The sequence below is a fragment of the Hemitrygon akajei genome, chromosome 30 (genome assembly GCF_048418815.1).
Source record: "Hemitrygon akajei chromosome 30, sHemAka1.3, whole genome shotgun sequence".
NCBI classification, from domain to species: domain Eukaryota; kingdom Metazoa; phylum Chordata; class Chondrichthyes; order Myliobatiformes; family Dasyatidae; genus Hemitrygon; species Hemitrygon akajei.
Window position 1 is genome coordinate 14,970,412 of NC_133153.1, and position 16,645 is coordinate 14,987,056.

The following is a 16,645-nucleotide window of genomic DNA, read 5'->3' on the forward strand; positions in this document are numbered from 1 at the left end:
TCGATATAGCTACAAAGAAGGCACAACAGTGGCTATATTTCATTAGGAGTTTGAGGAGATTTGATATGTCACAAAAGACACTCGCAAATTTTCTACAGATGTACCATGGAGAGAATTCCAACTGTTTGGTGGGGGCGGGGGGGGGGGGGGGGAGGTCTACTGCATAGATTGAAATAAGCTGCAGAAAGTTGAAAACTTAGTCAATTCCATCATGAGCACTAGCCTCTGTAGCCCAAGACATCTTCGAAGAGCGATGCCTCAACTAGGTGGCATCCGTCATTAGAGTACCCATCACCCAGGTCATTCCTTGTCCTCGTTGCCACCATTAGGAAGGAGGCACAGAATCCAGAAAGCACACACTCAATGATTCAGGCGCTGCTTCTTCCCCTCTGCCACCCGATTCCTGAAGGGGCATTGAACCCTACTTCACTACTTTTTTATTTCTATTTTTGCACTACTTATTTAACTGCTGAATATACACTTACTGTAATTCACATCTCTTTCTATTATTACGTATGGCATTGTACTGCTACTGCAAAGACAACAAGTTGCACACCAATGCCAGTGATATTAAACCTGATTCTGATATATGAGTTGCCAGTCAAGCAGATGAATTCACTATGTATGATGTTGAGCTTGCTGAGCATCGTTGGGGCTGCCACACACCACTGATATTCTTAGATTATGGTTTGTAGCTGATGGAAAGAAGTGGAATCATTCCACACAGAATATCCAGCCTCTGACAGAAGTAGTAAAAAGCTTATGTGCTGATTACCTATCTTGCTGCATGGGCAGGGCATCTTTTATGACACATATGGCAGACCTGGCTCCCCATAACCAACCAGCAACATTCATCAGTGAGAAGATACTTCTCTGCACTCAACTGACGAGAAAGTCCTTCCAAACCTGCACTTTATTTAAAAGGAACTATCAGAGTGTGCCTTGGTGCTTCGAAACCAGCACAGCCCAACAACCCTGGCCTAAGGATTGTTTATAAAGTGTCAAGTGATACCTTCATCCATGGCTGATGTCAACTGTGAGGACTTTAAGCATCAGGTGTCATCTTGCAAGCATACAACAAATAGGTTTACACGAGGAGATCTGCAGATGCTGGAAATTCAAGCAACACACACAAAATGCTGGTGGAACGCAGGAGGTCAGGCAGCATCTATAGGGAGAAGCTCTGTCGACAGTGTGTGTTGGTTGAGCAAATAGGTTTGGCAAGATGGGACTATTGGTATGGTTGAGATGGAGGATCTCTGAATAGGAGTGGAGGTGTTCTTTATCAGTCCTCAGATGGGGTTCTATTATAACTATGGGGTGCCAAGTTAAACCATCAGATGGGACAGCAGAGATGAAGAGGAAGAGAAGGATGAGCAATATGAAGTTTTGGGCAAAAGATTTAAGAATAACTTTTCATGCAAGATCAGCAACTTATTCCCTGTGTGAATGGTGGAAATAGAGTCAATTCAGGCATAGTAAAATAAACTGGATGGCCACTCTAAAGAAAAATTTGTAGATCACAAGATCACAGGGAAAGCTCGGGGGAAATTGGACTAATGGAATGGTTTTGCTATGGTCCAGCATTAAACCGGCAGGCTGAATGGTCTCCTTCTGCATCATTACATCTATGATTCCTATTCTTTGATCCTGCAGACCCTCTGTCAATAGATTTCATGCCGTAGAAGTGCTGGTATAGATGGTATACAGCATAGTTGACAGGATCTGTTGGGACTGATTTGTACCACGTAGTTCTTGTTCCACACCAGAGGCACTTCAAGAAGATCTCCTCACCATAACATCAACCCATGAATATTTGAATTGGTCTCCTCCATCTTCTCTGGTAATCTCGAAAATGTGCTCACCACCAGTGCCAGTGCCTTACAAAGCTGCTGGCTCCCTAACATTCTTCTTTTCATTGACCGGTCCCCTTCTGTGAGTTCAGTCAAGCAAAACTAGCATCCGCCAGCTGATCCTCAACAGGAGAAAGCAAGCAGATGCTGGAAATCCAAAGCAACACACACAAAACGCTAGAGGAACTCAGCAGGTCAGGCAGCATCTATGGAAAAGAGTAAACAATTGACATTTCAGGCCGAGACTCTTCTTCAGCACGTCGACAGTTTACTCTTTTCCATGGATGCTGCCTAACCTGCTGAGTTCCTCCGGTGTTTCCTGTGTGTTGTGCCAGCTGATCCTGACATCCTATTCGTTTATGAACTGTAATGTATTGGACAATTTCTTTTCTACCTGTGCAAGCCGAGCCTGCTGTGCCCAAATCCATTCTTAACTATGTCCTGTGAAGATGGTGCCGTGGAAGGAATCATCTCGTTGATGAAAATGTTATCCATGTGAGTCAGAACCGAGAGGAAGGTGATATAGTTAGTTTTACAAACTATTACTGTTGAAATTGGCTTAGTAGCCAAAGTACATTCTGTGGCCACTTTATTAGGAACATCCGTAAACCTGCTTTCACCCAGTCACCCATGGTCAAGATGTTCTCTCGTAGTTCAGACCAAACCTCTGAATGGGAAGAAATGTGATCTAAACGACTTTGACCATGTTGGTGCCATACAGGGTAGTTTGAGGGTCTCGGAAACTGTGGATACCTTGGGATTTTCACAGACAAAAGTCTCTAGAATTTACAGAGAATGGTATGAGAATTTTTTTTTAATCCAGTGAATAGCAATTCTGTGGGTGATAACACCATGTTAATGAGGGCGGTCAGAGTAGATAAGTCAGATTGGTTCAAAGTAACAGGTAAGTGACAGTAACTCAAATAGCCATATATTACAACAGTGGTGTGCAGTAGAGAATCTCTGAATGCACAACATGTCAAACCTTGAAATGGATGGGCTCCACCAGCAGAAGACCACAAAAATACACTCACTGAGTGTATATATACTTAACTTTCTGTTAAAATCCAGTCAACATGAGGTCTGAATGGCAGATATCCAGTGCTGGGTCAGTACTGGATATCAGCTGGCCAAGTATGTCTTTGATGCATAGGAACGCTAATACACAGTTTATCTCCATTTCCTGTTATGCTCTTTCCACCTCTGATTTGCTTTTTCACTCTTGTATCTAAACGGCCTGAGCAGCTGTGTTGTGACTGACTAACACTAAGAAATATAAAAGTCTTTATGCACACAACAAACCTCCAGGAGAGAGAGACTCCGGGTGAATCTAAATAAGTTTCACTCTCCTGACATAATGTTTTATACTTCTTTAACACAAAGATAATAACTGATTAACTATAGTTCAATTATTATAATACTAAATTTGGAATATGGTCAAGTACATTTGCAGGATTACATATTTACAATAGTAACACATCCCAACTAGCAGAACCACTTTGAATATTCAATATTTTTGATATTCAATACTGGAGCTTTGAACAGCGACCAATCGGGATATCAGAAGCTTGAAAAGACAGACTTCACTCAGGTTCACTGACCAAGTATAAAAGGCCGCAACTCTCAGCAGTTTTTTGGAGCATTGACCAGCCACCAATCAGTGCTTGGGGTGGATTAGCAAGAACAAATTAAAGGAAGGCAGGGGCAAGGGGAGCAGCGATCGTCAAAGTGGACAGAGTCAGAGGGCAGATTTTGAGGATTTGCTCTTTGACGCTTCGGCAGGGAGAAGCTTCAGTTAAAAAAAGAGCTGTAGGTAGATATTTCTCCCCCCTTCTTTACATTTACTTGGTTAGAACAGTGGAAGTGCCAGGCAGGATAGTGGAATGTTCCTCTTGCAGGCTGTGGGAAGGCAGGGAGACCAGTTTCACTGACAACTACGACTGTGAGAAGTGCATCCAGCTGCAGCTACTGACCATCCGTGTTAGGGAGTTGGAGCTGGAACTGGATGAACTGTGGATCATTCGGGAGGCTGAGGGGGTAGCAGGTAGGACATACAGGGAGGTAGTTACACCAAAGGTGCAGGATGCAGGAAACTGGGTGACAGTCAGGAAGCAGAAATGGGTTAAGAACCCAGTGCAGAGTACACCTGTGGCCATCCCCCTTAACAATAGGTATATCACTTCATTTAATGTTGGGGGGGGGGGGTTGACCTAACAGAGGAAAGTCACAGTGGTACGTTCTCTAGCTCTGTGACTCAGAAGGGAAGAGGGGAGAAGAGGTGTGCTATGATGATAGGGAATTCATTACTGAGGGAAACTGAAAGAATGTTCTGTGGGCAAGAACAAGATCCCCAGATGGTATGTTGCCTCCTGGGTGCCAGGGTCCGGGACATCTTGGATTGAGACCTCAGCATTCTTAAATGGGAGGATGAACAGAACAGAGGTTGTGGTCCATGTAGGTACCAATGGCATGAGTAGGACGAGTGACAAAGTTCTGCACAGGCAGTTCAGGGAGTTTGGTGCTAAGTTAAAGAGCAGAGTTGTGATCTCAGGACTGATACCCATGCTGCATGCTAGTGAGGCCAGAACTAGGAAGATTATACAGTTTAACATATGGCTAAGGAGTTGGTGTAGGAGGGAGGGCACAAGATTTTTGGATCATTGGCTCTCTTTCAGAGAAGGTAGGACCAGTATAGAGAGATGGTTTGTACCTGAACTGGAGGGGGACTATTAACCTAGTGGAAGGTTTGCTAATGCTGTACAACGGGGTTTAAATTAGAGCTGCAGCGGGTGGGAATCAGAGTGCCAGAACAGTTAGTAGAGAGGTTGTAGAGACAGACGTTGGTAAGACCTGAGACAAAGCCAGGAATCAAAATGTTGAGCATGGTACATCTAGTGTCTTGAGCTGCGTATAGTTCCATGCAAGAAGCAACGTAGAAAAGGCAGATGAGCTCAGGGCATGGATCAACATCTGTAATTATGACATTGTGGTCATTAGTGAAACTTGGTTGCAGGAGGGGCAACACTGGCAGCGCAATATTCCAGGGTTTCAGACATGGCAGAGTGGGAGGCATTACAAGTCAGGGAAAATGTCACAGCAGTGCTCCATCAGAACAGACTGGAGAAATCTAGTGAGGCTTTATGGGTGGAACTGAGTAATAAGAAAGGTATGATCACATTAATGGGCTATATTACAGACCATCCAACAGTGTTCAGGATTTAGAGGAACAAATTTGGAGAGAGAACATAAGAACGTAAGAACATAAAAAATATGAGCAGGAGTTGGCCATTTGGCCTGTCGAGCCTGCTCCACCATTCAATAAGGTCATGGCTGATCTGACCCTGGACTCATCTGTCTACCTGCCATTTCTCCATAACCCTTAATTCCCCTACTATGCAAAAATCTATCCAACCATGTCTTAATTATATTTACTGAGGTAGCCTCCACTGCTTTATTGGACAGAGAATTCCACAGATTCACCACTCTCTGAGAAAGGCAGCTCCTCCTCATCTCCATCCCAAATTACTTCCCTGAATCCTGTGTTTATGTCCTCTAGTTCTAGTCTCACCTACCAGTGGAAATAATCTTCCTGTCTCTATCTTATCTATCCCTTTCATAATTTTATAAGTTTCTATAAAATCTCCTCTCATTCTTGTGAATTTCAGTGAGTACAGTCCACGTATAGTCTAACCCCCTCATCTCTGGAATTGACCTGGTGAACCTCCTCTGCACTGCCTCCAAAGCCAGTATATCCTTCCTCAAGTATGAAGACCAGAACTGCATGCAGTACTCCCGGTGCAGCCTCACCAGTACCCTGTACAGTTGCAGCATATCCGGCTACAAAGAATCAATTGGAAGTTAAATTGTAAACACAAGAGAGTCTGCAGATCCCCTAAATTCAGAGTAACACACACAAAACGTTGGAGGAACTCCGCAGGTCAGGCAGGATCTACGGAAACGAACGAAGAGTTGACGTTACGATCTGAGACTCATCATTAGGAGTCCAGCATTTTCTATGTGTTACTCTAAGTTAAATTTTGTACAAGCTTCATCTCCTGAAGATTCTCATCTTTCTTTATTCATACTTATGCTATACGTAATTTCATAACCTCAGAATGATCCCTAACAAGCTGTTGGCTGTGGATCCAACAAATGTGGCAGTAGGATGAACTTTGTTGCATGTTGATTGAGTTTTGAGATATGAATGCTCGGATCACGTTTGCTAAGGACTGACTTGATTATTTAGCAGCAAAGAATGGAGAAACAAAAATGAGAAAAAAACTGGGTGTTGCACAAGTTTAATTAGCTGTAAGGGAAAATATTATGGAGAAGCTTCAGAAGACAATGAGGTGCATGTGCGCTAGTGGGGAAAGGTGAATTCAGCCAAACTCACTTGATTTAGGTATTAAACTATTGGTTACAAAGAGTCACATTGTAAACATAGCATCCTGGTTGCTCACCGTTTCAACACATCTTTGTTGGGGGGGGGGGGGGAAATGAAATTATTTTACCATCATTGCAGAACAGAATGTCTGCCTGTGGTCTTACTGTGCTTGACCATTCAATTTCATTGAAGCAGTTGAGAACTCCTGCGCAATCTGCCAATTCCATGTGTGAGGCAGCACTTTAACTCGCCCCGCTGAATGTGAAACTTGGAAGCACAGGTTGAGCACCCCTTCTCGAAAATTCCAAAATACAAATCCTTTTTGCGTGCTGACGTGATCTCACAAATGGAAATTTCCACACGGTGCTACGAAGGTTCCCAGATGCTGCACAGGTCTCTGCACACCGCAGGCAGTTCTGAGAAGTGATCTCACATGTATAATGAATAAAAGTTAATGAAAAATAGAAAAACATTGGTTAAAGCAGAAATTGAAGATCTTGATGTGTATTGAAAGAGTGGATTTGTCAGTGTCAAAGTGAATACAGTATATACCACTTAACGGTATGCTGGCCACGAGACGAGCAAAGATCTATCATGATGAAATGAAAGTTGAAGGTAATTGTGAATATTTAGCAAGGAGGCTGCAGAAATTTAAGCAAAGGCATGGCATTGATTTTTTTAAATAATTGTGGCGATAAAGCTTCTGCTGATCACCAACAAGAGAAAATCTGCAGATGCTGGAAATCCAAACATAGATGCTGCCTGGCCTGTTGAGTTCCTCCAGCATTTTGTGTGTGTTATTGATCACCAAGCAGCAGAGAAATTCATTGATCCCTTTGCCAAGTTTGCCACTGATGAAAATCTATCCCACTGAACAGCTGCATCAGTATATATGTGATGAACAAGTGTAAGACAAAGACTGTTTTCTGGTAGCACATAATTTCACAGCCAGGAAAGATGGTGATACCAAACAGCCACCTGGGTGCCTGAGGTAGTGATAGTTTACCTTTCTGACCATTCAATGTACACATTATTGTTTCATGCACAAAATTATTAAAAATATTATATAAAACTACCTTCAGGGTATATGTATAAGCTATATATGTAATGTTAATGGATTTTGTGTTTAGACCTGGGTCCCATCTCCAAGGTATCTCATTATTTAGATGCAAATATTTCGAAATCCATAAAAATCCAAAATCTGGACCTAAGCATTTCAGACAAGGGTTGCTCAACTTGTAATATCAGAATGAACCATTACTGATAGAATTTGGATGGTGTGACCTAATTGAGATGTCTAATATCTTGAAACACTGTTGTACTCATACCAATCCACTTTGGCCCACATTCAATGGGTTGATACTTTTGTGCTGTCCAGGGACCAATGCATTCTCACTGCTGCCCTAGTTTGAGCTCTTTGTCTTTCTGTCTCTTATGTTTTGGACCTTGCCTTATTCCAGTTCTCACCTGTCCTCGGATGCAGTTGTGATGGGTGTTTTGAGTGTTTTTGTCCCTTGTTACCCACATTAATTTTACCTCACTGGGCCTGAACACAAAGGAAGCTTATCATTGAGATATAGAATCATATAGTACAGAAACAGGCCCTTCAGCCCATCTGGTCCATGTCACCAAAGATGCTCCATCCTAGCCATCACATTTTGCAGCGTTTAGCCCATAACCTTCTAAACCTTTCCAATCCATCTACCTATCCAATTTTCCATTAAAGGTTGGAATTGTACTGGATTCAGCCACTTCCTCTGGCAGATCATTCCCTATAAATACAATACTTTAAGTAAAAATGTTGTCCCTCAAATTTCTATTAAATCTCTTCAAGTCAAGTCACTTTTTATTGTCATTTCGACCATAACTGATGGTACAGTACACAGTGAAAACGAGACATTTTTCAGGACCATGGTGCTACATGAAACAATACAAAAACGACACTGAACTACGTAAAAACAACACAGAAAAAACTACACTAGACTACAAACCCAGGACTGCATAAAGTGCACAAAACAGTGCAGGCATCACAATAAATAATAAACAAGACAATAGGCACAGTAAATTGCAGTAAGTTGGTGTCAGTCCAACCTCTGGGTATTGAGGAGTCTGATGGCATGGGGGAAGAAACTGTTACATAGTCTGGTCGTGAGAGCCCGAATGCTTCAGTGCCTTTTCCCAGACGGCAGGAGGGAGAAGAGTTTGTATGAGGGGTTTGTGGGGTCCTTCATAATGCTGTTTGCTTTGCAGATGCAGCGTGTGGTGTCAATGTCTGTAATGGCAGGAAGAGAGACCCCGATGATCTTCTCAGCTGACCTCACTCTTCCCTCTCACTTTATGCCCTCAAAGTTGCCGACTCCCAGCCCTGGGAAAAAGATTGTCATGTCAATGGCAGTGACTATTAGCCATGTCTCAGCAGCTGCTCTCCTGCTTTTGACTCAAAACACTCTGGCTTCAGCTTCTACACCAGGGACAAGATTACGAAGTCCAGGCAGGTGGAGTACTGAGGGATTGCAGTATTGTTTGAGGGGCAGTCTTTCTGCTCTGCTAATCCCTTTCTTCCTGGACATGAAAAGATCCCACTGCACTATTTCAAAGGGATATAGGGTGTTCTCTGTGGTAACCTGATCAATAATTAACCCACAACTGAAACAGATTGTTTGATCATTATAACATGGCTGTTTTATCTGTATCATAGACACATGCAAGTTGGCTGGTGTGCTTCCAGTTAGAACTGTGACTACAACTCAAGAATATTTCATTCACTGTACAGTTTTGTACATAGTCCTTCTCGAGCTGGACTGGCACCTGAAGATTCAGACCACCGATTCCAAGAGACAGGTTCAAATCCAACCACAGTGGCTGAAGAACTTAAACGGAAGAAATTAAATCAATCTGGAATTAAACTTCTGGTCTCGGTAATAAAAAAAACTGGATCATTGTGGAAATTCCAACTATAGTACATGAGGGATGGTAATTGAGTGATATTAGCATTGCTGGCCTCTATGTGACTGCTGACCCAACAATGTGATTGAGTCTTACCTTCCTCTTAACTTCAGGGGCAAGTGAAGAATGAAAATGTCGGTAACTGAAGCATCGCGGGAGATTGAAACATTGAGATAGCAGTGCAAGCTGCTGTCGAAATAAGCGACGCAATAGATTGTAACATCGAAACAGCATTCCCTCCCGCTGTGACAGAGGCAATATCTCTCTGTCTCCCTCATTAGTGAGAGAGAGAGAAAGCTTGTGAGAGGTCCAAGTGTTGAGATGGACAGTATTTTTTTATGGCCCTACATAATGGTCTCTGGGGGCTTGCTATTGCTTGTATGGTGGGTGGTGGAGCGGGGATGCTTTTGCTGGTGCAAGTAGGGGAGGGTGAGGGGGAAGGTTTGATGTTTTTGCTGCTGCTTGTGCGTGGGAGGGGGAAGGGGAATTCGGTATCTAACCTTTTTCTGTCAGTCATTCTTTGGGGATGTTTCGTTCTGTTCATGGATGTCTGTGAAGAATAAGAATTTCACGTTGTATCCTATATACATTCTCTGATATTAAATTGAACCAATGAACCATTGAAACATGCTGGCACCCACAAATAACGGATAAAAATATCATCTGTTTGAAAGTCAAGCAGGACCTTTACTGCAGGTGGAGGAAGAAACTGACCTTTTATCACTACAGATGTGAAATGGCAGGATTCCAACTGACTTCTCCACTCCATATCTCTTTTCTGATTTGTTTCCTTCTTCTTATTTTATGATAGTTAAGTTCAAACTGGAAGTGTCACCCACTGTTACACCACTCAGATCAGCGTAGTCCACAGAACATCTCCTGGCTGGCTACTTCTATGAATGACCATATGTAGTCCAGTTGAAATAAAACATAGCACAGTACAGCAAAGGAACAGGCCATTTGGCCCACAATGTTGCACTGAACCAAATAAATCGTGAAAGTAGAGCTGCACTACGTCCCAGAAGGCTTGGACTAGGATTGATGGGTGAGATTAACACTAGGCCAATCCAGGAAGGAAGTGGATCGAAGCCAATCACTTGAGGTAAGACAGCAGTGGCAGAAGCTTGGCTGATGTGCCACTTAGATAGCGCTGGCAGTCAGTGGCCAAGCTGTCAGGCTTCTTGCAGCCTGCCAGTGAGTTCTTGCCCAGAATGGTTGAGAAGTTGGCCCGAGGCACTTCAATATGGGCAGCAAGTCAAGCCGACACCTTGCTGAAAAATGGCTCGCGGTTCTATTGGGCTTTTTATACAACCCTTCCTCGCATTGTTTTCAACAAACACACATAATCCAGAAAGTCCAACCAGGAGATGTAGCAGAAGCCTAGTGGTTAGCACAACACTTTACAGTACCACTAACCCAGGTTCAATTCCCGCCTCTGCCAGTACGTTCTCCCCGTGACCACATGGGTTTCCTTCAGGTGCTCTGGTTTCCTCCCAAGGTCCAAAGATGTACTGGTTGGTAGGTTAATTGATCATTGTAAATTGTCCTGTGACTATGCTGGGTGGCACGGTTCGAATGGCTGGAAGGGCCTCCCTATCCACATTGTATGTCAACAAATAAACAAACACACAAACAAATAAAGGATTAGTCGAAATGATTATGTCGCTCAAATACAAATGTTCTGTGTTTCACTTTCGCCCCAGAATGAGTCACAATGAACTCAAATAAGATTACTATAAATTAAAATATTGCATATTTCATGATAAAATGCTTAAATGCCTGTTAAATTATCTTCTGCGTTTTCAACTAACTTTATTAACATTTTTATCTGGGGTCTTCAGACTTACTTCACCCCATTCTCAGTTCAGGGTTAGTTAGCTGAAGATTCAATGAGCAGTACAAACTGTGCGTGTGCCTGCAGAATCACAGTGTGATCATACTGTGCAGAATAATCAATGTGAGCCAGTGTAACGCTTTCCATATCCAGCATGCCCTCAAACCTTTTTGTTCATATAGAAGGAATTTAGCTTCTTTATCTAAATAACTTGAAAGCAAGTGAAACAAAAAGTTCTTCCCAGCAAAGTTTCAGATTCTCACCAGTATCCATTGATTACTTACCAACTTTTTACATCAGAGGGCATGCTAGGGAGTAATTAGAAGAGACAGATTTAGATTTCCTGGAGCTTGGAATTTCAATGCCACTTCAGTTCTCCCCAGGTCCATCACAATTTATTCTTATCCATCCACACTGACTGACAAGAATGAAAAACAATGAAAATCATACTGCAAAGTATGTTATGTTTATTATATATCATATGTGATATAGAATTATTATATATTGATGTTGCGGTGTTCACTGAGTTTGGCAATTAGCTTGCAGACACTTCATCACCAGTCGAAGTGACCTCCTCGGTGCGCAGTTGTTGGTCTTTCTTTCTGAGAGTGCACACATTTATATAGGCCCCCGTTCGCTTGCCTTGGTTCTGATTGGCTACCCCTTCAGTTGACCTTTGAATTCTATAGAAATATCTGCAACTTAATTGCCAAGCTCAGCAAACACTACAACATCAAACTTCTCAGTGTGTGCTCTCAATATTCACCACCATCCCAGATCATTATGTATATTATGCTTATTATTGTTGAAGTTTCCAGCTCTTTATAATCCCTGTTTTCTTCAGCCTCCTGTCCCAACCTGTTTTTCACCACTCTGCTTTTGATCTCTGCAGGCCTCAGACTGGGTATATTTGAAGCTTATCTCGTTGTTTTAAACTGCTAGATTGGCTTAATAGCCTCAAATACACAAGGCATAGTGAAAAAATTCAGAACATTTCATTACAACAGTGCACCAAGGTAGCACAGGGGAATACAATAACAGAATGCAGAATAAAATGTTGCAGTTACAGAGAAAGTGTGGTGCAGGCAGACAATAATGTGCAAGGCCATAATGAGATAGATTTTAAGGTCAAGAGTCTATTTCATCATACTAAGGTACAGTTCAAATATCTTAGTACAGTGGGGAAGAAGTTGTCCATGATCCTAGTAGTATAAGAATTAGGCCATTTGGCCCATTGAGTCCTCTCGCCATTTCATCAAGGCTGATTTATTTTCCCTCTCAACCCATTCTCCTGCCATTTCCCTGTGACCATTGATACCCTTACTAATTAAGGACCTATTAACTTCTGCTTCAAATATACCCAATGATTTGGCCTCCACAGCCATCTGTGTCAGTGAATTCTACAAATTCATCACCATCTAGCCAAAGAAATTCCTGTTCTGAATGTATTTCTTCTATTCTGAAGCCATGCCCTCTCCCTAGACTCTCCCATTATTGGAAACATCCTCCCACATCCACTCTACCTGGGCTTTTCAATTTTTGGTAGATTTCAATGAGATCGCTCTGCCTTCTTCTAAACTTGAGTGAATACAAACCCAGAGCCATTAAATATTCCTCATACATTCAACTTTTCATTCCCAGGATCTTTCTCATAACCCTCCTGTGGTCCCTCTCCAATGCCAGCTCATCCATTCTTAGATATGCGGCACAAAACGGCTTACCATACTCCAAGTGCAGAATGACTAATGCTTTATGAAGCCACATCATTACATCCTTGCTTTTATATTCCAGTCCCCTTGAAATGAATGCTAAAATTGCATACCTTCTGTTGATAGGAGGGGAGAGAGTGTAAGTGTCTGGGTTGGCTGTCATCTTTGATTATGTTGGCTTCTTTATTGAGAAGTTAAAGTTAAAGTCTGTCTCGAGCCTTATAGGCTCATCGGGCTGGTGCTTATGCTGATTTCTGTGGCGTGAAGCGACTGCAGGTACGAGACTCCCCCCTGGATAGGACGCCAGTCTATCGCGAGGTTAACCCCCAGAATTTTGCCCGTGCCCATTTTCAGCGGGGTGGACTGGAGCAGTGTGTAGTTAATGCCTTGCTCAAGGACACAACACACTGCCTCGAACTCATGACCTTCAGATCTCAAGTCAACTCTTTAACCACTTGGCCATGTGCCACACTTTATCAAGGAAGGAAGAAGTGTAAGAGTGAGGCTGGTTTTTGTGATGGTCTGAGCTGTGTCCACAACTCTGAAGTTTCTTGTGACGATGTTCCTCAAAACCTAAGTCCACACCAAGCTGTTGGTCACCTGTCCCAATAGTATATGATCTGCTTTAAAATTCTGTTTGACAATGCTCCTGTTAATTGCCTTGTTTTGATTTATTATACAAAGCCAGTAAGAGAATCAAATTCAAGTTATTGTTGTTAAATCTAAGTACAGTGTACCCCCTTTGAATCACACTTATCTGCCTGGGCCTTAGAGGGTGTTGTATATGTCGACTCCTCAGGGCATTTCTCATTTGCTGGTCATTAATCTACACTTAGTGAATATGGCACCTAATCCTTTAAATTGCTGCTGAGAAGCTGTAAACCATGTATTTATTTATAGCATTCTCATGAGACCAGCTGAAAAACTGCTCACGACAATCTACCTCAGGCCTATTGCAATTGAAAATGAATGGAAACTCTGCTCTCAGATTTCTTCACCTAATGGTTTGATTGAACTGAAATATCCTGCAAATTCAATCTTAAAGTCTGGTATATCCTGAAAACACAAAAAGGCTGCAGAGGCATATTGATGTTCAAAGAAAGGAACTGGAATGACAGTCCTGGGACTTAATGCTATCCATGCCTAATGCTATCTTAAGCACTATCCATAATGCTAAGGAAAAAAATCCATCAAAGCAGCTTCAACAAATATTATTGAGGAGATCTTATAAAGCAAAGGTTAAACAAAGTACCCAGCTCCTTATTTGAATAAACACAAGAGATTCTGCGGATGTTGGAAATCCAGAGCAACACCCACACAGTGCACGAGGAACTCAGCAGGTCATGCAGCATCCACGGAGAGCAATAAAGAAATCGAGGTTTCGGGCCTACTTTGCTTCACCTATATTCTGCCAGTTTGTACTCCTTCCCCTCCCCTGTAGCTTTCTATTCTGGCTTCTTCCTCCTTCCTTTCCAGTCCGGGTGAAAGGTCCCAGGCCAAAACACCAGTTGTTCATTCCCCTCCATAGATGTTGCCTGACCTGCTGAGTTCTTCCAGGATTAAGATTTCAGCACAGTAGATATATGTGCTTTCATGTTCTTATGTGGCCTTTAGCAGCTCTTTGAAACTCACAGTAAAGCATGCCCGTTGATTGAAATAAAAATCTCCCAAATGAAATCAAATGTTGATCTAACTGGAAATAACATCTTTTGACTCAAGGGTCCCAGCCCAAAATGACGACTGTTTACTCTTTTCTGTAGATGCTGCCTGCCAGGTGTATTGCTTTGGATTTCCAGCATCTGCAGATTTCCTCTTATTTCTAACATCTCGTGAGAGTTTTGCTCTTTGTTTCGAAAGTGGAGTGGAAATTCTCTTCTGACATTACAAGGTTAAATTTTATTGGCAGGGCCCACTCATTACACACATACACGGTTTCTATTTTGATTTTTTTGTGTTGTAATTTAAGGTAAAATGATTTGCATTTATAAGGCTTTTCCCCCCCAGGTGCCAAACGATTTACATGAGTAAGTAGTTTTAATGTGTATAGGTGAATGTAATGAAGGAAGCAGTGCAGCCTAATTACATATACATTGATCAACCAATGGTCAATTATCAGTTGATATGTTAGTTGTGAGTTAATAATGGCTACAACAGTAGGCAGTAAATGACATCTTTTAGGTGCATCTGGAAGAATGATGATGTACCTCTTACAATTTGGGGCCACTTTCTTTGAATGGGACGGTTTCACCAGTCGTCTCTCAGAATGAGACCGAACCCTAAAGGTAATATTTTCATTCAGTAAACAACCACAATGAATTTTGATAGCTATAACACCTGAGAATACTTCCCGTATTTTGTAACACAGTTTTGCATACCAATGGGCAGCAAGGTGTCAGGCCACTGGCGGCTGGAGAGTTAAATGTGACACGGAGGGTCCGCATTAATGGTTTCTGGGTTAAAGTGGTTAACTATGTTGAGTTAAGCGCCGCTGCACACCAGAAAAAAGACTTCTGGTGGCTTAGAAAGCCTCGAAGAGCAAATGTAACGGCAACACTAAACGTTTCCAGAGAAAATAAACTCGGGAATCCGGACACATAGCGTACAGTGGGAGACAGAACCTGACAGACAAGAACTTCAGCCCTGGACCCTGGAAACTGGCCGCAGTGGCGAGCCAGCTCTCCGCTACACCAGATCTGCTCCCTCCTCTTGTCAGTAGCGACTGTCCTGAGATGGCGGCGGTAAGTTGCGATGAGTTTCGTCCTTTATTGTAAGTACTTATTCCTGCAGTTCTTGCGACGAGTGGGCAGCGGTATGGGGAAGCTTGCGTTCTCCTGCATCTTCCTTTATCCCGGGACAATTTTCGGACTTTTGAAGTCGGCGAGCGGGTCGCGAATGTCCTGGGATTGTCATGTGTTCCGGGAAATCTCGGGGAAGGGACGGGACACGCAGAAAGAGACAGTCAACAGCGCTGTGTGCGGTATGTAAAACCGGTGCTGATGGAGTGGCTTTCGTGTTGGATTTGTAACCGAACAACCCCTCTCCCCCAGATACCTGTGCCACTGAACAGTGAAGTGTGACCACAGAGCGAGCTGTTTCCATTCGGCAGGCACCTGGTTCAACTGGCACCGGGTGACACCTATTGTTGCGCTTGGGCTTGGGTTACTGACTATCAGTGCCAGTAGTGAGTGTCATACCTGAGCGATTAGGCAACAGTTGGAGCTGGTGTTGTCCCACACGCAAACTTGCTTCAGCTGAGAGTGAATACCCTCGGGATTCACGGAACAGCGTGAACGGGCTGACTTGATTTCAAATCGCATCACTTGGTTTCCAACGGAAGAGTTTCTTTCTGTCCTCCCAGGAAGTTAATTTTGCTTTGCAACAAAACTCAATTTTAAGTGATTTATTTTATTCTGCCCGTCCAGCACTGAGGCTAAAACTTTTAAAGTGACCTCTCACAGTTGTTCCAGGTGTTAATGTGTGTATTCGGGTGCATGTTTTTTTAATATATATATATATTGCCGCTATTTAACGAAGAGTGAACTGTCATCCTCCTCTCTCCTTCAGTCAGCGATAAACAAACTACTCGCTGTCAGTTTCTTGGGCGCATATTTTAAGTGAGATGATAGCTTTTGCTGTCGTTCAGTGCGTGTAAACGTCACAGCGACTAGGCAGTGTCAGATAAATTGTAGAAGTCGACGAGGCGAGGTTACTGGCCGAAATGAGTTCTCTGCCACCAACTTCTTCCCATGCCAGTGTTGCTGCCCGACTCCATGTGGGAAGGGACATGAACGACAGTCACCACAGAAAGTTAGAGCGGGGTTGACGCTTAGAATCCGGGATAGTGTCGGAAATCCCGTTACTAATAACTTAGCATATATCAGTCAGTGTTAAGGAATTCTCTCAAAGCTTCGAACAAAAA

At 42.8% G+C, this 16,645-nt stretch overlaps 1 protein-coding gene across 2 annotated transcripts in view; it reads left to right on the plus strand.

Annotated features, from left to right (window-relative positions):
• Window positions 1–15,229: 15,229 nt before the first annotated feature.
• The window catches only part of bnc1 (basonuclin zinc finger protein 1), a 291,531-nt gene continuing 290,115 nt past the window's right edge, over window positions 15,230–16,645 (plus strand). The window contains exon 1 of one of the 2 annotated variants that reach the window (XM_073033027.1): window positions 15,230–15,464. Coding sequence is in view for 1 of the 2 variants with exons in the window: in XM_073033022.1 (XP_072889123.1) it covers window positions 15,456–15,464 (9 nt within the window). In the remaining variant the exon portion in view is untranslated. The remainder of the gene's footprint in view (window positions 15,465–16,645) is intronic. The other variant, XM_073033022.1, reaches the window with a different exon arrangement.